Source organism: Falco peregrinus, chromosome 6 (assembly GCF_023634155.1).
Source record: "Falco peregrinus isolate bFalPer1 chromosome 6, bFalPer1.pri, whole genome shotgun sequence".
NCBI classification, from domain to species: Eukaryota; Metazoa; Chordata; class Aves; order Falconiformes; family Falconidae; genus Falco; species Falco peregrinus.
Genome location: NC_073726.1, coordinates 68,986,248 through 69,011,455, shown reverse-complemented (window position 1 = coordinate 69,011,455; position 25,208 = coordinate 68,986,248). Strand labels below are relative to the sequence as shown.

Genomic DNA, 25,208 nt, shown 5'->3' with positions numbered 1-25,208 from the left:
GATGGAAGGTACATCCAGCCATCTCAGTTTAAGAAAACCCAGTTCTCCATTCAGGGGGTAACAATACTGCAGGAAAAAAAAAAAGCCTCCTCCACAATCCATTCTGGTTACCTTACAGATTTATTAACTCACTGCATAAAAAAAAATAATCACCACACACACACACACACCCCTGCAGCTCTGTTTCACATACTTCTGTATGACCATACAAGTCCTTTGTGAGTAGGTACATGTCTACAACATTAGGGTGAGCCCTTAACCAATTCTGATAAAGGCAAATCAACTCAGTATCAAAAATGTGCTACAACTCTTCATCCTATATACTTTACAAAGCTATTGGCGAAGGGGAAGATTTAGCTAGATGCAATTTTTCAGCGTACTGAAAAGCAGATAAACATGCTGGTTTGAAACCATGCAGATGTGTCAAAATTATTCTAAAGATTTACAAGTAACAATCAGATTAGGCAGTACACAAGAACTAGTAATATTCCTGTGCCTCCAACTAGTTCCCTTGAAAAGAATCCCAGCATAAAGCCTAGAGACAATTAAACTTAAATTGCCTACGCAAGTATTTAAGCAGCAGTCTTTGAAAGGCTGCCCCCTGCACCCCTCCAGTTGTAAAATGAACTCACATCGGCCTACAGTACACATTATCACAAGTTTACATACAACACTGGTACATACATTGCATATGCAGCCTGATTACACTACAGGAGTTACTCTTCCCAGCTTTGCTTCTTTTTTTGCCAACACATCCAAAACCAGTACTTCATTTACTTCACAAAATTGTGGATTACTATCAGTTATGACAGGATGACATACGAAATGTAGGCAAAGTACTGGCAGCCAACAGAAAATCCTTACAATAATCACTAGAGAACTCCATACCAGACATCTTTCATTCAGAGACAGATCTCTCATTCAATGATCCTTCACAGATTTGTCATAAACCCCTCAAACAATTGCCAGGTGTTCTGCATGTTCTTGCAATCTGGACAAAAATCAAAAAGGGATCTCCTGTAGGGAAAGACTGAAGAGTTTTGGAAACAATGAGTTTTATAGGGTGACCAAAATATGCATTTGAGATGAGGTCTCAGGAATGTCCTGCATAAATACTAGTATTAGTACTAGCATTTCACAAACACAGAGGCCCTAGAACACATCGGAGGAGCACTTTTTTTTTTTTTAAGCCTTACTGCATCAATGATGCAGTCTTCCTGTCATCTACCAGAATGCCCATCTTTATGAGAAGCCTGAGACGAAGGGAAGCAGTAGTAGTTTTCCCATGCTTTCTTGACAGGTTGACTTATGAAATCAGGTTCTTGCATCACTTGCATGTTTATTGTAGGCTTTCACACAATGATACCATATACATTAGAGACACCTATGTTTACAATGCACTGTGTACATCTTCCTTGGCAAACACCATACAAGATGTAGATCTAAAAAGCTACTCAAAGGCAGAAATATTTGACAGTATCAAATGTACCACTAATATGTAAGTTTAAAAATAGGCACATTATCTTACACAGAGCAAGGAATTTGAGCATAGCTGAGTCAGGAGAAAGAAAACACTCAAATATTTAACAGTAAGTGGCAGGATGAACAACTAGCACTATGGCACGATGAAGCATATTCTGCATCCAGAAGCATAACTGGCTTTACAGTTCAACCCTGAAAAAAATTAAGATTAGTTAAAATATGAGACAAAATATAGTGCAATTGAAACTCAGATGGAGGGACCAGTCAGCTCTTATTACCTAAAGCAACACATGATACAAAACAAAAACAGCAAGTGTTTTGCTGTATGATAAATCAAGGTAAAAATCATAGAATTGTTTAGGTTGGAATATGCACACCCCAGACATAGAAGAACTATCTTTAAAGAAGTTGGAAAAAAAGCAAACCCTTAAGTGTTGGATTGACATGCACAAAAAGGCTTTGACAACTAAAATTTAGTATTGTTAAGACAGCGGAGATGAAATATTATCAATGGAGTAATCTCCAAGGTGATTCAAAGCCTACATTAAATGGGTCATCACAACCTGTAAACATGCTTCCTTGCTTTCAATTTACCTCCTACTCTGTCACACCAAAGAACTCTACCTGCAGTTCAAAATTAATTTTAGTTGTGAACGAAACAGCATCATCCAAAAACGTTAAGATTCAAATACTCTTTGCATACAGTGAAATACCTAATGCTCTGTACATATACCAAAATTATTAATCACATTTAACACTGAAAATTTTTCCTTAGCCAAGAAGTTATCTGAAAACATTTTTAGAACCATGGCTCCACCTGAAACACACTTTTCCATGTTCAGCGAGTCTGCATACACAAGAAACCATGCAAGCTGGAATTCAAATATAAGTAGTTTGTCAGAAAAGCTGCACAAGTGTTCTGGTACTGCACCCTTTGCTTCAGTAGCAATAAGATGATTTGAGACATTCCGTACTTCTGTTTTAAGTTCTTTGCCCTACCACATAACCCCAAACAACATCCTAGTAAAACAACTTTTATTAAGCTAAAGACATTATCACAAAGGTGATAGACACTCGGGCCTGGTCTTAAGTCTTAAATCCACTAGTCACTACTTTAACTAGTACACAGGTCTACCCTTGCTAGAAGGGTCAAGAACTACCTTTCCACACTCGAGAGAACTGAGGCTATAACAAGACTCCTTTTTCACACAGAGACAGGACCCAGCTAGATCTCTGGACAGATATCTAATATAGCAGTGATACTTATTTTCAGAGTAAGAGCCTTCTGTCCAACTGCCTGGCAATAGGATGTGAGTAGAAGCAGAATGAATCCCTATAAGTAGCAGTCTGCAAGCACCTGAGAACCAGTTCCTTTGCCCATCCTCTGATGCCACTTACACATTTTCTTCAGTTAACTCAGAAACAATGCAAGTGCCAAGATAAATTTTACAAACAAAATTCTAATGTTTTAACATTTAGTATCTAGACATATTGATGAGAACTTCAATTCCTTCTGAAGATTTTCAGGTTTGTTTGTGTTTTTTTTTTTCCTTAAGATCCTACCACTACAATATAAAATATTTTTTCCACAGGGGGACTATGATCCAGATAGAGACCTCCATACTTCCAAAAGACAGCTGTGTGAAATACTCTCTTGGGAGTCCAACTCTAAGACTTTTTTTGCTAGAGGATCAAAAGGTAGAAGTGTCATTAGATAAATCCCCAGAACACAAGAAAATTCTTAAGACCGTTTTGTTAAGACCACCGCAGGATTTTGTGCACTTAGAACTTCCAAGTTTTAGTTTGGGCCACAAAAATGAATTACTGCAAAAGAGGCAGAGAGGGAAGATCAGTACCTTTAAGAACTCCTCATTTTTTGTAAACAATTAGAAAACAAGGGCCAAGTGTAGGCACCTGTTGCTGCAGCACCTCAGAAATACTGGACATCAGCTTCAGTAACCAGCAAAGCACAGAGCAGCAAGTTTTAAAACTCAATATTTATGCTTAACTGCATCAGCACGGATACTTAACGTCCTGCAATTGTGAAAAAGGGACAAGACCAACAGGCAATAAGCAGGAGCTGAACAGACAAATCACAGTTTCAGTCCTATCTTCAAAGCTGTTAGCAGGCTGAAAAGTTTATGATCAAGCTTCTTCAGCGTAAGTTGCAACATATCTGTCCATCAAAAACAGACGTTCCCCCTCATGACTTCACTTTGCAAGTAATAAAATCCAGACTGCATTGCAAACAAAGAACTGCAGTTCCTCCCTGCTTGCTCTTGCCCCAAGCACTTTGACAACAAAAAGCCACTAGTTTTTTGATGTTATTTTAATCTCTCCTATGCTTCCAACACATGCTGGTTCTCACAGAAACTTTATTGTAATTTCCTATTTCAAAGTATGCTTTCTAGATAGATCTGGTCCATACTTAGACACCTTCTGTTGAAGGTGCACATAACCAATCAGTTTGGCTCTGCATTTGCAGAGCAAATTAATGTTCAATACAAACCAAACTGAGACTTTCAATATGCTAAACTGCTGACTCAGTCCAAATGATTCCATTTTAGAATTAATCACCCATATAAGGCTGTAAGGTGGAAACTGAAATTTGTGCCACTATGAACTCTTCTTAAGCCAACCAACTTCAGTATGCTTGCATCTAAATAAGGACTTCACAAGAGATCTATTAGCAGTAATCAGCTTTGTAGAAATAGGATCCTTTCCCCCAAAATTCCTGTTCTTTCCAAAGACAGAGAGTATCGTAAGACCATGGTGAAATCTTAAGACCACAGAAGAGACTATAGCCACAAGTACCCAGAATTCTATTTTAGAAAATGGAGGGAACAATTTCCAGGCAATCCAAGAGATAACCGACTTCTACTATTACACATTCCTGCCAACCCTTCCTTCCAAAGCACTTTCAAGTTTCCACTTCACAGGAGGGGCAAACAGAGCTAACATGGACCTGAGCCTGAGCTAATGAAATTTTTTTTAAAAATACAAACATTTCTCTAAATCTGCATTTTTATAGGAGTAGTGTTTGCTGGTGGCCCTATTTCACTTAAAACCTGAACATCAAGAGTCCACTTTGATGTAAAAAAATCAAAAAGGTATTTAAAAGGCCAACCTGTAAACATAGAAACTCCTGTATTTTAAAATACATTAGACATAAAAGGACAAAAATAATTGCCAAATCTAGTAAAAAAATACATATATATATTCATTCCATTCTGCCCACGTAATTTTTCCCCTCAAGGCTTGTGGGAAAGCAGACAAATTTTGACACAATTTAAAACAATTTAAAAAATAATTTTGCAAGATCCTAATTTACTGTAACTAGAGCCCTTTGAGCAGTACATTTTCACAGAAGTTTCCATCAGACTAACTACAACATACCAGTGTACCAAAGTTAGTTCTCCATTATCTGAACACCGAGATTAACAGCTAGAAAGTCTGCTGCTTCTACAGAAGTGGAGGCTGCTGTTCCACAAGATATTCTGCTTGAAAACTGCAATTCCTTTTCCTCCAGAATAACTTAAATCCTGATGAAGCCAGCCATTTGTGAGGCTATTAAACTTTACTAGCTTAAACAGTTGCAACACAAAACACAGGAACTGAATTATATGGTGCAGCTTTCTATTTTGCATCCTGAGGGTTTGACTTGCACATACTGTACAGAAAGTAATTACACATTTGTAAAACAAAGTCAACAACATTGAAAGTTGAACAAACTGCTTCATATGGCATCACATGGATGCTAACACAGGCTACTGGCAGGCTGGAATATGGAACAAGTCTTCAGAGTTTAAAAAAGAGAGTTTCCAAGTAAGTTTAATCTAGAAAATGTCACTTATTTCCAAGTAAATAGTTTTCAGGTAATAAAACTTTTAAATATTTCCTCAGCCTGAAGACAATCCGCCTGTCTTAACACTGCTTTTACGTCCCTGCTTCACAACTCTGTAGTAGTACAAAAGCTTAAGGTGTCAACAGATGCAACAGAGCAAGCACTTTTCCCTAAAGCATCTGTACCATCTTGGCTGGAGCTTAACAATCAAGCTCAAGACATACACTTGAAGCTGAAGACATACACTTGGCTTGAAAACTTGCAGCCCAGGTGGTTAAGGTATAGAGCAGCTGAATAACTGAAAGCAGGTTCTCATAACAGGAATCAAACAAGTGGTGCTACCTCATGTATTAGTCCCACATGCCCTAGTAAAGAATTTAGAAGTAGATGACCACTACGTAAATAGTGTAAATACAGAGCATTACCAATACTTTTCTTCTAAAGACAGCTTTCAAAGTTACAGACCATTACAGATCCAAACTCCAGCAGTTACATGCTTATGCTATAGAGCTGACCTGACCTCCCAATCTGCTTGGCTGACTGTGCAGTCCAAAAAGTACAGTAAAATGAGCTCAGTAAGCAGCTTCTTAACACTGGATGAGTGAACCGTATTCACCTTGTCAAGAGGAGAGAACACCTGACTGACATTCACATTATTAAGCACATGCATCACTCACACCACACTAACTCAGAGTATTACAACGACATATACAACTGATTTCTCAGTGCTGGGCCCTCAGACACAGACTCTTTCCATTTCATTATAGTCCACGTTAAAACCAAAAGGTTTCATGGCATAAAACAAGATTTATTTTAAGAGTATTTCAAGTGACTGGCAAGGATAGAGCTCATCTGGCAAAAGATACATGTTGTCCCTTAGATGAAGGGTCTGCAGTCCTACTGAAGAAATCCAGCCCATCATGAACATGAAAAACAAATATGCCAATTTTCATAATTTTGGAAGAAGCAAAATATGTATTAACTTGCACATTATGCCAACTGATGGGTGATAATGCAAAGAAATTCAGTTATATACAATTAATAATAATTTTAACCATCATCACCAAGCACAGCACTGAACATTCAAATACTAAAATGTTGCGGTAAGATTTTTGCCAGTAACACCCAGAGGGGCTGCAAAAGCAAACAAGACATTTCTTCACCCAAAGAACTCCCCAGAACAACTTCTTTTGCAGCTTCATCGCACTGCTACTATAATACTTGGGTTTTTAGTTACTCTGCACAAGAGCATACTTGTCCAATGCTTTCAGTAACTCTGCTCTAAAAAGAGCTAACGTCAATTAATGCTCCATTTGCAGATGCTTCTCTGAATAAAACCAGAAAACTATTAATGCTCCACAAGGTTGTGTTTTCTAAAGCACAACACTCCAAACATAACACAAAGTTCAGACCCCTGAACTACAATTTAGTAATTCCAGAAGGTGTTCTCTATCCAAAGCTCCACAGCTGCAATATGCAGCTAGATCTCCCACAAGTAATCCAGTGGGGTAGATCCACTTCTTAGAAGAAAAGGAAACAGCAAGATAGGAAACTAGATGATACACATCATCTCCTTAACCCTCAGGATCAAAGAAAATCACACTGGACATCTACAACCTATAAGGCACAATAACTTGATACTTCTCCACATCAGTAACAACTATGGGAAGTAGCTGCAGCGCCGCTTAAGTCTACTGGTAAGCCTTCTTCTGTCCTTTAAGTTTCCTCTGCATCATTTCTTTTAGGGAAAGCAGCATACTTGTCATGGAATAACCAGTTGGGTCTCTATAGTTACGCAGTATCACTGGCACTAGTCAGACATTGAACTAGAAGCAATATATAAGACAGATGAAACCAAGACTCCTCATCCAATCAGAAATTCTTTTCCATAGATGATACAGCAAGAATTACATGGGAACACTGAAGAATGGGAAAATCATAGGAGGTATTTCAATAGGAACCAAGTGGAAGGTGCTAGTATAACTTGGAGGCTCCAAATAATATCACCATACTCCTATTAGATATTCTGGGATAATGTAGGCATGTAGCTAGATACAAATAGCATCTGCACTTCCACCATTCAGGAGGAACTAAAAATCAAAACGACGCAATAGCCATAGATGCTTACAAAAAAGTGAAACTAAACTGATAAAAAGGCAAATTAATTCAGCTCGGTTTCCCCAATGAGACAATCCACCCCTCTTATCTTTGATGAATGTGTCCCAAGATGTGATAAAGTGCATAGCACCATGACCCTTGATCTCTGCTTGACAGAAGTAGTCATTCAAGGCCCAAGACATTTTGTTATCCTACCATGTCTAACAGACTGTTCAAAACCCACAAAAGACAGCCAGGCTAACAGCTATACTTGCTATTTCAAGAGCACACACTGATGACTCCCAGACCTTGAAACTGTAAACCTGCCACTAACTAGAAAATGACCATTCAGATGAGGTTCCAGATGAAAGACTTCATAGTGCTTTGACACCAAAGCAAAAGATCACACTTCCATATTCAGCTGAAAAAACAACATTTATCAGAATATGACCTATCCCAGATATCTTGTTTTACAGAAAGTCAGAGAACAAGGGGAACTGAAGTTCATCATGATTCTGCAACAAGGAAATTGCAGACTTCTTAAAATATGTATCAAAAAACACTATCAGTACATCAATGAAAAGCACACTCTCAGTTCCCATCAACTAGATGAACTGCACAGATTCAAACACAACAGAAATTTTCACTGAAGGACACATGCAATTCAAAGGCCACAAAACCCTCATTAAATGACTCCAAAACAGCTTCAGCCTCCCTAACTCCCACTAGATCCCCCAAATCTCTAGAGTTGCAAATCACCTCTCTCATACTAACTGCAAGGCCTTCTGTTGCACAGGCACTGCGTTAGTGAACTCTACAAGCCAGAAGAAAACCATTTCTGAAACACAAGGTAACTGCAGGCAAAAGTGAAATCTATGCAAACAAAGCAACTCAACCAATGTTCTGGGGGGTTGTAATTTTTTTTTTTTTTTTTTGGGGGGGGGGGCATGTATTTGGGTTTTGGTTTTTTGGGGGGCGGGGGGGGGCATTGTTTGGGGTTTTTTTTGAGGCCTGCAGAAACTAGGAGCTAATAACATGGTCAATTGCATTTATTGTTCCATTGTCTAAAAGTATTAACCACAGACACTACAAATATCTTAAATACTCCTTTTAACTAGGCACAACTCCTCTGAAGGTTTCAGAAGCAGGTGGTTTGACTAAAACACAGCCAATTTTCCTGTTTAGGTGGGGTTTTTTAGCATAAGTCTGTAGTTATTGCAAATTTTTTCTTTTATTTCTAACTCAGTTTCAGTCCTGTACACTGCAGTCTTCACTAGTCAAGAGCTACAATCTCACTTTACATTAGTTTTCTGCAAAGAAGCTGTTTTAAGTTAATGACCATGCCCATTCTGCCATTAAAGTTTTTTTTCAATCATGTATTTAGCACTCACAGGTTTTTTTACAGCATTTTGTTTCACATTATGCTCAGCAGCCCATGCAACACATTGCATTTTGCAACCAAACAGCCAATGGCCATTGGCAGACTTCCATACACACACACCCCTTTCTCAATATTATTGGAATAAATCAAGGCTTATTTGCACATGGATGGCAGCAAAACCACTCTGCAACCCGCAAAGTCAAGTTAACCCCCTTAATTATCAGTGTCAAGTAGATTTATTATGACTCTCATTATACTTGATTCATTGTTAGCTAGGATCACATCAGGCATCTCTGCTTTTTTGCTAGAAATCCATATTGAAACAGACTGAGGATTATCAACTGGCTAAAAGACCACTGGGTAGGAGTCTGGATAAGTGTTCTTACCCAATAAAAGGACAAAAGGAAAAGACACAACACTACGATTTCAAAGCAATCCTTTTAGCTAGTTTAGGAACAGCATCAGTAAAATCTAGCACCAGTGGCCAAAACATTACCATCAGTGTAAGAGGACTTTTGTAATACTCTAGAAAAATAATAACTTCACCCAAAAAATGAATTTGCATTTAAGTGGTTCAACTTCATTTCTTCTTTCAGTGACTCTCAGACTGTTCCTAACAGTTTCATAAAGTGCAACTTCATTTCTAGTTAGAGCAATGCTTATGGATCTCTAATTTAACAATTTGGTCACCAACTTGCGATCCCAGTGACTCCTGATAAACTCACAGCTGTTGGACTAAGTATTTATACATGAAACAACTGACGTATTTCCATCTGGTCTTCATGACCAGAGGATGACTATATAGAATGGCAAATCACTACTGCTTCCAAACAAAACTCAGGGAAGAGGAAAGGGAAACTGCTGATCTGGACTGCCCTTGACCCACGAGAAACAGACAAGTCAGCTGTCACTTATGTTTTCGTCATTTGAGAAGCAGCAGAGAGCATGTATGAAATGGGACACCCTATTCAGCTGAAGCTCAATCTAGTCCATTAATTATTTTTTTTTCCCTTCCTGGAAAGAGATTTGGCTTGAGAAGGGGGAAGGGAGAAGGCAAGAGTATAAGGCAAATTCCCAAGAGAACCGTAAGCACATTTCCATGGATAAGATTGATTTACCAGCTGAAAGATCTAAGTTTGGAAGAAGGCAGCTCCAGGAGTCAAAATGTAAATGCAGATTTTAACCATGTTCATTATTCTTTTACATAGAGTAGCTGAACACAGAGATACAAAACCTCCTTCATTCCAGAGTGCAAAGTGGGGGTGAGGAAAAAATCTTTTAAAATCCTTCTTTTGCCAGATGGCTTATACACAGACCACAGGAGGATTCAGGAAGGCCAAAGTTAGAAAAAAAAAAGCAAAAGCCGACATTGGCAATGACTGATAGCATGTTTTGTTAAGGGGGAGGAATGAGAATACTTCCTGAACAGGTAAGAAGCAAGAACAATTACCATTCCCACACAGGAACAAGAAAAACAAAAGATACCATTTCCCTGCATATTATTGCCAGAGAAGATAAGAACAGAAGTCAAAGGGAAAGTGGAAAATAGTTTTCTACAACATCATCAACCAACTCATTCTTTCCATTCTAAATTCCAATGCCAACTGCCTCAGATTTCACACTCCTCTTATACTTAAAACATCACTATTCTTACAGCCTCCTGCTTTTTAACTGCACTCATTCACACCAGCTTAGTTAACACGCCTATCAGTTGCATCATTACCTGTATCTACCAGTGGGTTTAGATAAAGTAGTTGCACGCCTTCAAATTTTACAAGTTTATCCAAACCATGTGTTTTGTTGCAAAAAGTTACCAGGATCAGTTGAGCAACATAGTCTTGGACGTGATAAAACAGTAAAAATCACACAACACAATATTGAATTTCTAAAGTATGCTTATCTTATAAGCTGCCACATTAGAAGCCACAAGTGTTTTCTGACAAGAGGTCAAACCACTGAAGAACTTCAGTGAAGCGAACCTTCAGTTAAACAATTCAGAACACCAACCAGCAATTTGCAATAATAGTAAATAACAGAGGCTACCACAAGAAGAATTTTAGGAATTATTTTGCTGATGTTGAAAGTACAGCTAGCTGCTTTAGCACAGCTGATCCTGGCTTACTTCCTTTGGTTAGCCTGACCTAATCTAAAGCTACTTAAGCTTTCATCACAAAACTGCACCATTTCTTTTCTTCACCATTTTGAGATAATTACTGTTTGCATTAGTGTTCCTTTTCATATGTGAATAAAGGACTACTGGAGTTCTTGCAGATTCTTCTGAATATCAGAAACCGCTAATTCAAAACCCTATCACTTACATCGTTTAGAATCTAAGGATGGCTTCTCCCAGATGCCAAAGTACAATGGGATTTTTACAATATGGATTTATCAAGCAGAAACCATTTATAGTGTAGGTACATTTGGAGTTTTCCCAACATCTCTATATCTGGTGCAGCAATACTCTGAGAAGTGTTTCTTACCCTTATTCAACTCAACATTTCAGAGCTCTTCATCTATGTATCTTTGAAAGCAGATTCGGAAAACCTTCTGGAACAGCTAGTCATCTGTCACTAAGTAGGCCACAGATGCTGGCTTGGAATAGATGTCCCTCTGGTTCCAAAAATAACCTCTCACCTAAATTATGGTCACAAAGTTCTACCTTAAGAGACAAAATGTGCAGGTTCACAGTTTATTACAAAAAACTAAAAACCCCACAACAGCCAGCAACAAAATGTTCATCATTTGCAGCTGCTGCCCTTACACAGCTCCAGGTCTGAACACAGGCACAAAATTACTTCACATGTTCATGTAAGTTACAATAATTTAATCCACAAGTCAAAAAAATGAGAAACTGAGGTATGTCAACAGTAGGTAGCTTACTCGGTAAGATTACCAAAATAAAAATACAAAGGGAGGTATTTTGGCAAAAAGCAGTGTTTGTGGGTTTCTTCACTAGTATAAGTATTATATTAATGATACTTTCATGAACTAGCCATTCATAGCAATGGGAAATTTCAGAATTCATTGTTTTAAACTTGCCTGGTCCCAAAACTTCAACATTCATGTCACATATGTCCTAAGAAACAAGGGGGTTTGCTATTCCTCATCTTTGTCTTGTAAATGCCTTTGCAACTCTCAAAGTTCTTTAGAAGAAACTACTTAAGTCAACAGTAGTGAAGATTTAAGAGTCTCCAACACCAATAAACTAAGCTTCTATTCTGCTTATTTTTCTGGGATTTGTTCAAGTTTGAGAAGTAAAATTTCATAGTGGATAGAAGGAAGAAAAACACTTTTTTTGAACCCTAGTCTTAAGCTATAGACAAGACAACTGGCTATTTCTCCTATTTGGATTAAGTACCATCATCTAGTCAAATTCAGTTGCACTGATACAGCACAAATTACAGTGCATTACTGTTGTTGCACTTTTTCTTTTAACCCTCCCACACAGTTCCTTGACAAGTCCTGTATCCCATTTGATACATCTATGCAAACACCTTGAAAACTCGAGGGACACCAACTATAAGAAAAATCAATCTGTCAAGAAAGCAAAAAAAGTAGTGAACAGTATAAGATATTAAGCTATATTTGTCTAACCTGACTGTACCAAGTTTTGCTTTATATGCATACTACCTCAATAAATCAAGAAATTCATTTGGACAAAAACATTTTCATTACTAACACCCAGATAAAGGGGACAAATTACAAACTACAAGACCATTCTTAAATAGCTGCATTACTACCTAAAGCAACTGGAAAGCTTTGTTCTCCTACATAGAAAAAAATGCAGTCCTCAAACAACAGGATGTTAACTACTTACATTTTTCCATACGTGAAAGTTGCTTTAAGCACAAATGCAACCTGAACTAGAATTCTTTGGGATCTTTTCACTTTCTGCAAACACCAGATGACTACAACTTGAGACCCCAAAACTCCTTGTTCTTCCTCCTCGGATTTCTCATAATTTTTTTTTCTGATGCCACGACCACTGAAAAGCACTCAACATTCAAGCACATAGCCTACAAAAGCAGAGGGAGTCCATAGGAAACACATGCACATTTTCCTGGAGGAAGCTTTGAGTATTAATGACAGTTTTTTCTGACACATCTTCAGGTATAGGCCATGCACAATCTGTTAATGTACCACAGCATTTAGGTCTTCAGCAGCAACGCAGAGGCTCTCCACTTCTTGTTGTTGTTCCTGAGGGTAAATACGGAACCACTCGGATATGTTCAGGCTTGTATAATGAGATCAACAGAAGAAATCACACCATCACCTGAACTGGCTCACAGTTGCCATCAAGAGGCAAAAAAATACAAATTCAAGTGCCCTGTGTAACTTCCAGCCTGCTACCCCCACAAGGTACAGATAACCTGAAATGCATTCTGCTTTTGAGCCACTTGTCTGCAGAAAAAAGCTCAAACTGCATGTAAAGGAAGTAGAGAAAAACCACAGGAAAAACATTTTAAAACTCAACTTAGTCTTATTTTTGTATCAGACATTTCTGCAGCTTCTCCATTTTCAGCACACTGTTCCTGGCAAACATAACTCACTAAGCCTCAAATCACAATAAATGCAAATAAAAACCATGCCCTCAAAGGACATTCCACATACTGTCAAATCTCTACTTGTCTACATCCTACATCCGGAGAGGGCAGTATAAAAAAAAAAAAACCACCAAACTTGAATTGCTTTTGAGACAGTATTCCTTATGGTAAGATACTTGTCTGGATGGACCACTTCTACAGAACTCTCCAATTCAACTTCAGTCTCATTTAATATTTTTTCTTTAGGGAAGACTCAAAGGCTCAGAGTCCAAATCAGCTGTAGTAAAACAGAGCACATTAAGTTAGCATCTTGCAATTTTATATAGATACACAACCTACTTTTACCAAGTGAAAGCATACTGTAAGCAGCTGAAGAGAGGAGACAAACCAAAAATAGTTTTATGTTGGAAAATATCTCTAAGAATAAATCCCCACTTTAAAAAGCAGATTTGAAAACAGACATGGTAATATTCTGTAAAATTTGAGCAAAACTAACAGTTCAGAAATTGCCATTAACAGATGCATATTACATAAGCATACACAGATTTACAGATATGTAGATAATCAGCCTGGATGGCTGAAGCTTTTAATAGCAATATTTGTGGGTTATTGTTTGTGTGTCATTAGTCCTTGCCAGGATAGAAGCATTCAGAATACATTCAGACTGGGGTCATAAACTTGCCAGCAACAGTCAGCAAAGCAGAAACAAGTCACAGTGTTACTCTGAGAGAACTGTCCAAGGAAAACTGGGTAACACCATCAATTGGGTCATGAGACTATCTTAACCGGCCAAAACCAGATAAAATGCACCAAAATAATTGTTGGTGTCAGCTTTGCACTATCTTCCATTTAGCTAAGCATTCCTACACAGTTGTTTCAGATTTACCTCAATTACATATAAAGAGAACAGTATTCCTATTCTTTTCAAATTCTTCTAAATTGGGGTATTGGACTCTCAATCACTTACATGAGTTTTTCCATTTGTAGCTTCTTGCTTGCTGTTGCTAGCCCCGAATCTGCAACCAGAACCCGCTACCTTCAACTACTGACACAAAGAAATAGGTATTGCTGAAACCATGCAGATGAAAAATATGATCCAGAACAGCTAAACAGAAACAACAAAGCTTCTCCCTCATGTAAGAGGTCTAATGAAGCTTATTTTCCATACCATGTGCTATCCTACAGTAGAAAAATAGCAATTCAGTGGATAGCTGTCAAAAATTTCTATCAATGACTGCTTATTAAGAGGTGAGAGCATCAGAACTATTCTGGACTATGGCTCAAATCACAGCAAGTTATCAGAGTTGCCAGAGCTTCCTCTTCGTTTTAGTCTCACTGGTAACATGGCTAGGAGGTCCTACTAGCCACTTGCAAAATTAGAAGACTTTAAAAGCACCACAGCGATCCTGTTCTGAGAACAGATATGCCAGAGAATCACTGCCCAGACTATTGCCAATAGGTGAACCTGATTATTTCAGAATCATGTTCTCTGGCACACCACGTACAAAAAGAAATGCCATCCCCTACATTAAAACACACAGCCCTGGGCAAAGCATTCGTCCAGTGCCATTGATACATCACTTAAAAGCTCATACATATTTTAGTTACAAGGTAAATGGCCATCAAGTATGTAAGTAGCATTCCCAAAGATCCTGCTTAGACCCAAAATGATAAATTCAAACTTTGCAAGTTCGTCCCTCTGAGTAACTCAGAATGAGTTATCACAAAAACAGCTTACTGCTTTAGATACATATTAATACCTAAATAGCTTATGGAAGAAAAAAAAAATCAGTCCAATTTTTAGCAGGTTGCAGCTTCCTTTGCTGAAAAATAAATCGATCACATATTTAGTTGCTTACGATCCAGGCAAAGTAACACACAGTGCTGGCTGGAATTACCCAAACAAATCTGAAAGTGCTTTAGAATAAGCTGGGTATGTGCAATGCACCTGTCATCACCAGGTGAAAAACAATAACCCACAACTGGGACAATGTTTAGAAGTGCATCTGAGAACTGAATCTGAATTCTTCTGGTCACTGTATTGCATCCCAGTTATTTTACTCTGGCTTACTAGAAAAAAAAAAACACATGAGATTTGGCAGTATCTGTGAAGATCTTGTTGCAAGGATCTCCTTTTGGGTTAAAAGGATAGCATCATATAGCACAGAACATTACTGACACAAATTTATCATTTGCAACATGAATTTAAGGAGTATTCTGCAGGATGTGCCCATAAGACAAGAAGTATCTCCCTTTCTCAAGGATGACCTCAAGTGAGCTACAAATTCAGTCCTAGTCACCTCTTCACTTTCCTCAGCTCTCCCAAGGGGAATAATGAGGGCAACCAAAACCATACATTGAGAAGTGCTGGTATGATAATTTCTAAACAGGCTGAAGAAGGTGGAAATAAGGCAGGAAGAAGGATATCTGTAGTATCTTGACTAGAGACATTCTAACACTGTTTAAGGTTCAGTATATAGCCCAAATGATTCTCAAAATCAACCAGAATAAAGTCCTGGGGACTGTAAGCAGCTTTCACAAAAATACTTACGAAGCCAGTCTAAAATTTGAGTCTCATTTATTAGGATAAGCATTTTAACACCATATTTGAAAAGATTTTCAGATGGCTCACGTTAGCCTTCAACTACTCCAAGAAATCAATTTTCAAGCAGCACTACAAATTTTCCTATTTAGAATATGAATTGTTTCAAGTATACATTCCTCCAGGCATGCTATAGACATATGGTCAAGTTAAAACCACAGAATCATTATCTGAAGTTTTAAGAGTCAAAAATAGTAACTTTCTAGCATGTACTATTATAAACAAAAAAAACCACTCCCCAAAACCATGCTCTGCCAAGAGAAAGTCCTATGCCTAGCTGCAGAAGCACCACGAACTTGCATGTTATTTTTCTTACCGCCCAAATGTTACAGCCATTACGTAGACTAAAACAAGCTTGAAAATGTGAACTTAAAGACTAAAACAAAAAAACCAGTCAATTTATTTCAACTCAACCGTGATTTAGAAGAACTAATTAGCAATCTCAACAAAAAAAGGTAGCTAATCTTTACAGGAAATAAGAGTTTCTGAAGAGATGCATGACAGGAAGCATTAACACTGCCACTGCTTAGTACAAACTTCGTCACATGATGTATGGAAAACCTGGGTGACAGTCAGAGCTGTGATGTTTAAAAAGCTGCTGGTATGAAACAAAAAACCCACGACAAAATAAGAAAATACATGTGGCCCAGAGGGATGTTGCTAACAAAAGGTACTGAATCTACACTGCACCACAAACTGCATCCATGGAGACTACCACAGATCTATTACTGCTTGTTTTATTTATTATTCTGCTAGACAGCTCTCAAAGGATTCTATACAGGATGTCTCCAGGGAGTTTTATCAGGTGAATTTTCTCCCCCTCTATCAAAGAAAGATTATAGTCCCGATACTTTTCCTTAGCCCTCAATTGGTTCTGAAACTAGGTGTTTTTATTTTAAACCACAACAGCCCAAAACAAACCTCACCTAAAATATTTAACCCCGCAGCTCTCAAACCCACTGAAACTGATAAATAAAAAGCTGTTTATTTCCATAAGAAATTACGCATTTTCAGAATGTACTTACCTGATTACACTTATTGCCTACCAATCAGCCAGCTGCAAACTGAGCCACAGCCCTCTCCAAAAGTGGTATCCCTTTGAGGTAAGATTATTTTCCTAAGTAGAGGTCTCCTAACAGCTGCAGCTTCAGAATGTACTTTAAAGCTCCCTTCTCTCTTTCAGGGTCACCTTTGTAAAGTCTGAGGGAGCCTGACCACTGTTTATACTTCTGCAGGTAATTAGTCTGGCTCCTTTCCCATGTCATTTATCAAGTTGTCAATTGTGTCAATTACAGCACAAACACTCAGGAATATGGCTAGGTTTTGCTCTTCAGCCAAAGGAGAAATTTTCACATCAGAGATCTGAAGCCAGTTAATTTACTCTACCCTACAACACTGAAAACCAACAGAAAACGTAGACTTTTTCTGCCCAAGTCTTCACGCTCCCTATTTGCGCACATTGAAGACACTTGGAAATCCAGTGTAACCTGAAAGTGCTATAAACCAATTATACATGTACAGTTTTACAGCATTTTGGAATTTGTAGAGCTGAGAACATAAAAATCGCTCATAAGAACAGAATGATGTTCACAGAGATTGTCACATACCTTTATTAATCTACATTTGTGACAATTATGCATCTGACCCACTAGTCATGAAGAGGCGGCACACGGCTGCAGTTACAGTGGCTGTAGCCACATACGACTACACTCACAGACCAGAAGAGTATCTGAAACACTGACATGAAGTACAGGGTAGGCATGGAAGCCACCATACTTCATTAGACTTCATCTTTCAGCAAAAGTTTTATAAAAAGTATTTTTAAATATTGAGAATTAAACCAGTTAGAGCTTTCAAAAAAAATATGTATTTGTTTCAGGACGTCGACCATTTCTCCAGAACTAGCAGAATGTAATCATTTTCCAACAGTGCTTGACAGACAGATGAATTCCAGGTCCACACTCCTCAGCTTCCTCACTGCACAAAGGTTTTGATCTGGCTTTCTGTTTTGTTTTAATGTAGCTATACAATTGTGCATCAGAACTAGCATCTTTGCAGTCAGGCCTCCTAGTGAGCAATATGCAACCAGCTTTTGGGAAAAAAAAAAAAAAAAAAGACTACAGGATGCCACAGTTATGTGATACAAAGCCTTTTTTGGTTGTCAGACTTGAATGTGCAGTTTCTGAAATGCTCCCAGCTCATCCAGTCCAAAAAGCAAAGAGAGTTTTAAGAATTATACTTTGACTTCAGTAAGCTGATATTTATCATGGTAAGCCTGCAGTGGAGTCTATACTCCAGAGCACAGAAACTACATTCCATTGTTGTCTGCTGACTTAAAAAAAAAAATAATAATCAGTATTAAATAGAGCTTCAAGTCTACAAAATAGACAGGTATAGTTAAATCTAAAGTGTCACCAGAAGTGAAGATATACATCACATCCAAGCAATTCCCTACATTGCAAGTTTTAAATTAACTTCTATACATTGTTACACTCAGAAAAATTCTGACATACAGAAATATTATTTAGCATCTCACTACCTCCTATAATGAAGTGACAACCATTTATACTGTCATTTTTACCAGAGCGCAGTACAGAATCTCATGGTTCGTTTTTGATTATGACATGATGTTTGTTCTCAACTGGTTTTTCATTGCTACTCTTGGTCTACAGTTCACAGTCCGCAACAGAATTGCATACACGTAACCTACACTAACTTATTGCTCAGATGATTTATAACTAAAGATAACCAAATTCACATTCTGCTTCTCCTCAGAAGCAGTAATGAGTAGAACATACACTTCCTACACCACTTTTACCTCTCGAACTCATTTCTTACCCCCAGAAGCTCTATCCCACTTTAGACGCAGCCCTCAACCTTTTTCCCCTTCAGCATCCCACCTTAAGCACAACAACCTGACTAACGCTGCACTGAAGCCAGAGTAAGAATGGCAAAGTGTCTTAACAGCAAGACAACACATTTATGAACTGCAACTGCTGACTGACCAACCTACCCTTTCTGTCTAGGAAGTACAAGGACAGGAGTGATACAAGACAAGTGGTGTTGTTCCCCAATGCATGCAGTTTACAAGGAATGCTTTTCCAACTAAGATAAATATCTTTCCAATAACAGTTTCTAAATCATGCTTCCCTTAAAAGAAGGCACTGTCCAAACAAAAGACAATTAAGTCTTCAAATGCCTGCCAAATACACAGTTCAACAAAGAACCCAATTTACCTCCATATCAAGTACACTTTCATATTTGAAAAGTTACTAATTTGAATGACAGAACCCAGAGCAGTAATTCTAGGTAAGATTTTGCAGTCCAGCAAGTGACTGCACCACCCTGTATTGTTCTGTAAACCAGAAGTTAAATGATAGTCTTGATTTAAAGTCAACTAAAACTGAAACAGGGACTCAGACAATGAAACATTACCACCACTAAGATTTGGCTTTTACAGTCAACTGTGTGACTCTTGCCACCTTTGGCGTAAGAGTATTACTTTGTCTAGATAAACTTAATGCAACAGGAAAAGGCATCATATTTTAGTCACAAAGTTATCTGAACTGTACAGAGGTAGCAAAAGACTCACTGCTCAGAAATGTATTTTTAAAAGACTAACCAGTAACACAATTGTACAGGAAGAGTTATTTTAAATTAAAATAGAAAACAGCAGCAGTAATGACTTTTGTTATCTTCTACCTACTTAAAGACCATTAAAATTGGTAATTTTTAAAATTTGGCTTAGGTAGAACCTAACTCTTGCTTCATTCAATTTATGAGACATTCTAATGACAACAGTAGGAGGCACACTTGACTCGGAATAACTAGAGCCGAGATGAATATATACAATGGGAACCAAAGTATCTGAAGGCTAACACTGCATTAACAATTTCCTTGCAGCAACTGAAGCTGAGCACTGGTCCTCAGCAGTTGCTGCTGAGCTCTTCGCAGCTCCCCTATGCTCGCAGCACCACCATTCTTCACATTTAAATATCTGCATCCAATATTTAAGTTTGCTTCATATAGACAGGCCACAAAGTAAGCTACGATTGTCCATTAGTCACACCTTTGTTATGATTTTGTTACACATCTATAAGCAACCTTGAAATACTCAATTCCTTCAAATCTATCTTCCATCTTCCACAGATCAAGAAAACCTAGAGTCTTGGCCAGGACCTCCCTTGCTAGAGATCCTATGAACACCATTAGGTCACCCATAAGAATTTCAGCTCTTTCTCTCACTTCCTCCACTGTTCAGTAGATAAAGCATAAGGGGCATCACAAGGCAGTTTGAGATCCTTCTTAAGGATATGAAGTAATATTCTCCAGCATACCAGCAGCAGCTTGCGAACCCAAACTGTATTTGATAAACAGCCTCCAAACCCCCTTTGAAAGGAACCATAATGACATTCTCAGATTTTACACTTTATCACTACAGAGCATAAAAAATGAGTATAGTTGCATTATTCAGCATTTAAAAAGTCATTTTGACAGAGACCATGACAAAGTCTTCTGTATTGTCCTCGGTCCACAAGACTCCTACTACAGAATTTGCTACAATACCGAAACGCTGTAGTTTAACTGAACTGAAAGCTGCTGGCACCCTTGCTTCCTTCCAAACAAGAGATTTTAAAGAAATTGAAGCATTCTAGGTATGCTAGAAAAGCCTTACAAGAACACACATCCAAAGACTCTGCAGAAGTACAAAATGTTCTCACCTCATTTTGTCATACATCTTGCAGTCAAGAACTGTGATAAACCTTTAACAACTTTGGACAACCCATGAGAGCAACAACTTCACATAATCATGCTAAGCAGCCTCATTCCAGCAGCACTACAGTAGCACTGCTCAGAAGACTCTAAAGAGGTGGGACACCTAGGATGCCTACACTTGCTAGCACGAACACAGAGAAGAAAAGCTCTGCCATTGCTAAGGGACATTATTTCAAGACCAAAGTAACCATCAGTTAGTTATGGTTAGTGTAATATAGCATGGAAGAAAATAATTCATATTTCTGTGATAAAATAATTATGCTTTGACACCAATCCTCAAACCATGGTATTTTGGAAAACCAATGGCATCTAAGTTTCAGTACATGTTTGTGAATCCAGATTGCATTTTGATACAAATCATGCAAGATGAATATCACTAACCTGTCCACAATTACATTTTCCTAGAGAAAGAAGCGGATGTACCCATCACACCAATAAATATCAAGTTCCTCCTTTTATTTCTAGACAGAAACAATAAGACAGGATTTAACCTTAAAATATTCTACTAGCTGTAGAGCCCAGCTCCTTTATCAAATACTTTTAACAGCTATAAAATTTATATGTTTCAGACTTGTTGGTTTGGATGCAGTCTCCTTACAAAAGAAACTACAGCCTTCAGAACAATTTCACCCACGAAGCGCTCCTGTAACATAGTTCATCTCCAAGCAAAACATCAAATATTTCCCTCACAAATATTTCACTCATGCTTTCTGCAATCCGCCATTTTAAATACTACTCATTAAAATCTTCAATCAATTGAAAACTCAGCAACATGCCCTTTATAAATCAGCTTCTCTAAATTATCGCAAGGTGCTTCTTTAGACAGTTTGCCCACATGGTACTGACGACAAAACACTTCAACAGGGACAATGGTCATGAGAAGTGACTGAGACCAAGCTGACATTAGTTTCTGATCAGTAGGTAAAGCATGAAGATTAAAACAGATTTCCGGGATTAAAGTCAAGGAACTCCAAAATTCCAAATATTAACATTTCAAGTAAAAGTCATACCATTTCAGCAAATTATTAATCTCATCACAGTTCAAACTGCACATGAAAAGCTTAAGCAGAGCCCAACACTGGATCATTTCACATTTTTATTTAAAATTAATGCTCAAAGGACCATCACAGCAAGTAGAGAGCTAGCATGGAAGAGCAGGGCATGCTTAAGAGTCACAAAGAAAACTGGAAGCTTACTTCCCCAGTCAGTAAGCATAGAGTAACGGCAATAAAATGAACCAAGATGGTGGTAGAATGCTTAAGCAATCATCCAAAAGCAAGTATGAATACAAATCGAGAAGTCTCTTAATAAATTCTCTCAGTTTGACTGGCACAGATCTAAAATTGCTTTTGAGGGGAAGAAAGTCTTGGTGCAGTTACTGTAATCAGTCACTTGTGAGCAGCTGCCGCCTTAAAAACCCCACAAAGACTTCTGGGATTTTGACCCAATGCTCTTTTGTCTGCCCTAAATTGGATGGGAACAACACACAACAATTAAGCCATACTACATGAACCCCTCTACGAATTGCACCAAAACCCAACACTAAAAAACAAACACTGGCCTCTTAATTTAATGCTGAGGCTTTGAAAACAAACTAGTACACCAGGTATTTGTTCCTGGTACTCCAAGCTCTTCCCACTTCTTTTAAGATTGTTGCACAGCAACCTGCGTCTCTGTTATACAAGCTCCTACTCACATGGAACTACAGGCGTTCTTGCCATCGTTAGACCAGGCTTCTACAGAACTCTGGCTCTGCTCAGGTTAGAAACTTTGTAGAAGAGCAAGCAGTGTTTTAGTCCAGTTTAATCCACCAGTCATTTGGAAAGGTTAAACTTCCTAGGTTTGGGTTTTTTTGGTTTTGTGGTTGTTTTGGTTTTGTTGGGTTTTTTTTTTCTTTAAAGCTCCAGAAAGGAGACAATTACTTTCTTCCTTTCCTTGTACCTGTATCAAGTACAAACCTAGAACTCTGAATGAAAAAAACAGCTTTGCAAAACTGAACGATGTGATGTAGAATCCACTGCCACAAACACATGAAAAGGTAACTTCACAGACGTTTTAGTAATCTTTTCTAAGAAAAACACCTAAACAAACTGTGAAATATTAAGGCTAGTTCAAGTTGACATTCACTTACACATCTTCCCTCAGCTTCCCTGAAGCTGCGTGTAAGTACTGTTACAATCCCCCATGCTACCTTTTGGAGGCGTAAAATGCAAGATGTTATAAGAAACAGAACCGTAGTACATTTTCTGATGATAAAGCTAAAAAAATTCTTCAGAGAGCAGAGTACTTAAAAGAATTAAAAAACAAACACTATGAAAGCCTATGAAAGGCTGTACCTTTCCTCCAAAGGAGTGCCTCAGGTGAGGTCTGCAGGTTCCCTGTCTGAATAAAGCTGACCTCGAGTTGATGGATACTACCTCCTTCAAGCACACTGCCTAGCACCTGGGAGAGTGACTATGCTTTGGTAATTCACAATTTTTATTTACTTATTTTACCTGCAGCTCGCACCAGGCGACTTCCACAGTGGTATCCGTATCCAGTCCTTTATACACAGTTTTGAAAGAGCCTCTTCCAATCTCGATGTCAAACTTCAGAAAGCGGCCATCCGGGGAGATGCCCACTGCCTTGGTCTCAAGCTCTTCGATATCTTCCTGCTGCGTTCTTCGCTCCTCAAATTCCCGGCTGGCAGCTGTCACGCTGCCAGCAGCGCTGGTGGGGGGTAGCGCGGTTGCCTCGTCCTCCTCCTCCTTGGGCAGCAGCGGGACGGCATCCTTCGCGGCAGCGGGCTCCTGAGTAGACTGTCCTTCCAGGGGAAGCGGGGCAGGCGGCGGCGGCTGCTGCAGCAGCGAGGGAGCCTGGGCGGCGCTGACAGCGATGCACGAGGTCCGGCTGGCACACTCGGGAGGAGAGACCAAGGGAGCGGCGCTGCCGCCCGAGACAGGGGCCGAGGGCGCCGCGGGCTGCAAACTGGGTAGCTCCAAAGCCGTAGCGTTGGAGTCGCAGATCACGCTACGGCGGAAGAAGCGGTGCTCGGTGGCTGCCGCCCCTCGGCTGTCCTTGTCCATGGTGTGGCGGCGGCGCCGGTACTCCTCGCTACGGCCTCCGCTGCTCGCACCGCCGCCTGCTCCGCCGGCCCCGGAGGCTCCGTGGTCGGAGGCGGCGGCTCCCAGCTTCTCCCCGATGGAGCTGTCCGAGCTGGAACCGTTCTTGGGCGGCGGCGGCGGGGGAGCCAGGAAGCGAGGGGCCGGAGTGCCGCTGTCTGCGGCGCCCCCAGACATCGTGCCCCGGGGGAGCGCTGCTAGGGCGAGGCGGCGGCGGCGGGCAAAGGCGAGGGAAGGGGCCGGTCACTGAGCGGGGAGCGCGCCTGTCCGCGGCTGCCGTTGCAGCTGCAAGAGAGGGTCCCAAGGGCTCCTTACGGCGGAGCTGGGAGGCGGCTGCTGGGGAGGCTGGGCCGGCGGGGTGGGTCCCCGGTCAGTGTCTGCATCCATCCTGCAGCGGGGAGCCCGGCAGCGGGGCCGACATGGAGCTCCAGGAGCGGAGAACGGGGCGCGGGGATGGGGGCGGCGAGGGGAGGAAGAACCCAAGCGCCGGGCCCGGGCGGGGGGGGAGGCGCCCCGAGGCGGGCCCCCGGCCGGGGAGAAGCCGGTGCCTCGCCCGGCTGCTTTAAGGTGAGGGGCGTACGCTGAGGTTATTCCCCGGCGACGGGAGAGAAAGCGGGGAAGGGCCGGGTGCCCCCCGAAGCGAGGACCTAGGGGGAAGGGGCCGGGAAGCGATGCAGGGAGCGGGGGGCAGGCCCCGCACGCCGGCCGCGGAGAAAGCTGCCGCGCTCAGTTACTCGCACCGGGAGGGGGAGGCCCGGGCAGGCCCAGCGCCCTCACCCCAGCAAGGGGGCAGGGAAAGGGGGCCCGGGGGCTCAGCCCCGCCTCACAGGGGCGCCCATGGCGGCTGCGGCCTCCACCTCCCGGCAGGCAGCCACCGCCCGCGCGCGACCGGGCCGCGCTCCCTCCAACCGCGGCCGCCGCCGCCTCGCACGGCGCCGGAAACCCTCCTCCTGCCCCCCGCCCGCGGCTCGCCGCCGCTCCTCACCGGGGGCCGCCCGCCACCGCCACAGGTGCGCCGAGTCCGGGTGGCGCCCCGCGCCGCGGCGGGGAGGAGGGAGCGGGAGCCGCCGCGGCCGCCCTGGGGACGTCTCCGCGCTAAATGGCGACGGGAGCCCGAAACCGACACACAGGCGAGCGGGAGGAGGGGCAGCGGCGCCGGCCACGCCCCCTTCCGCGCCCGCCCTGCGCCCGCGCTGGGGAGGCGGCTCACCCCTCCCCCCGCCGCAGCCTCGCGGAGCTGGCAGCTCCCGTCGTGCGCCGCGCCGCGCGCGTGGTGTCACGGGAGTTGTAGTTTGCGGCGCGGACGGGCGGCTCGGCGGGCCGGGAGCTGCCCGCGGCGGGGCCCCGCGGCGGGAGGGGCGGGAGGAGGCGCCCGGCAGCG

General features: G+C 40.9%; 1 protein-coding gene across 1 annotated transcript in view; it reads right to left on the bottom strand.

Moving 5' to 3' along the window:
• WNK1 (WNK lysine deficient protein kinase 1) overlaps positions 1-24,966 on the bottom strand; it is a 104,854-nt gene extending 79,888 nt beyond the window's left edge. Inside the window, 1 exon segment of the mRNA XM_055808139.1 lies at positions 23,222-24,966. Within this exon segment, the coding sequence (XP_055664114.1) occupies positions 23,222-24,004 (783 nt within the window). The 5' untranslated portion in view covers positions 24,005-24,966.
• Positions 24,967-25,208: the final 242 nt, after the last annotated feature.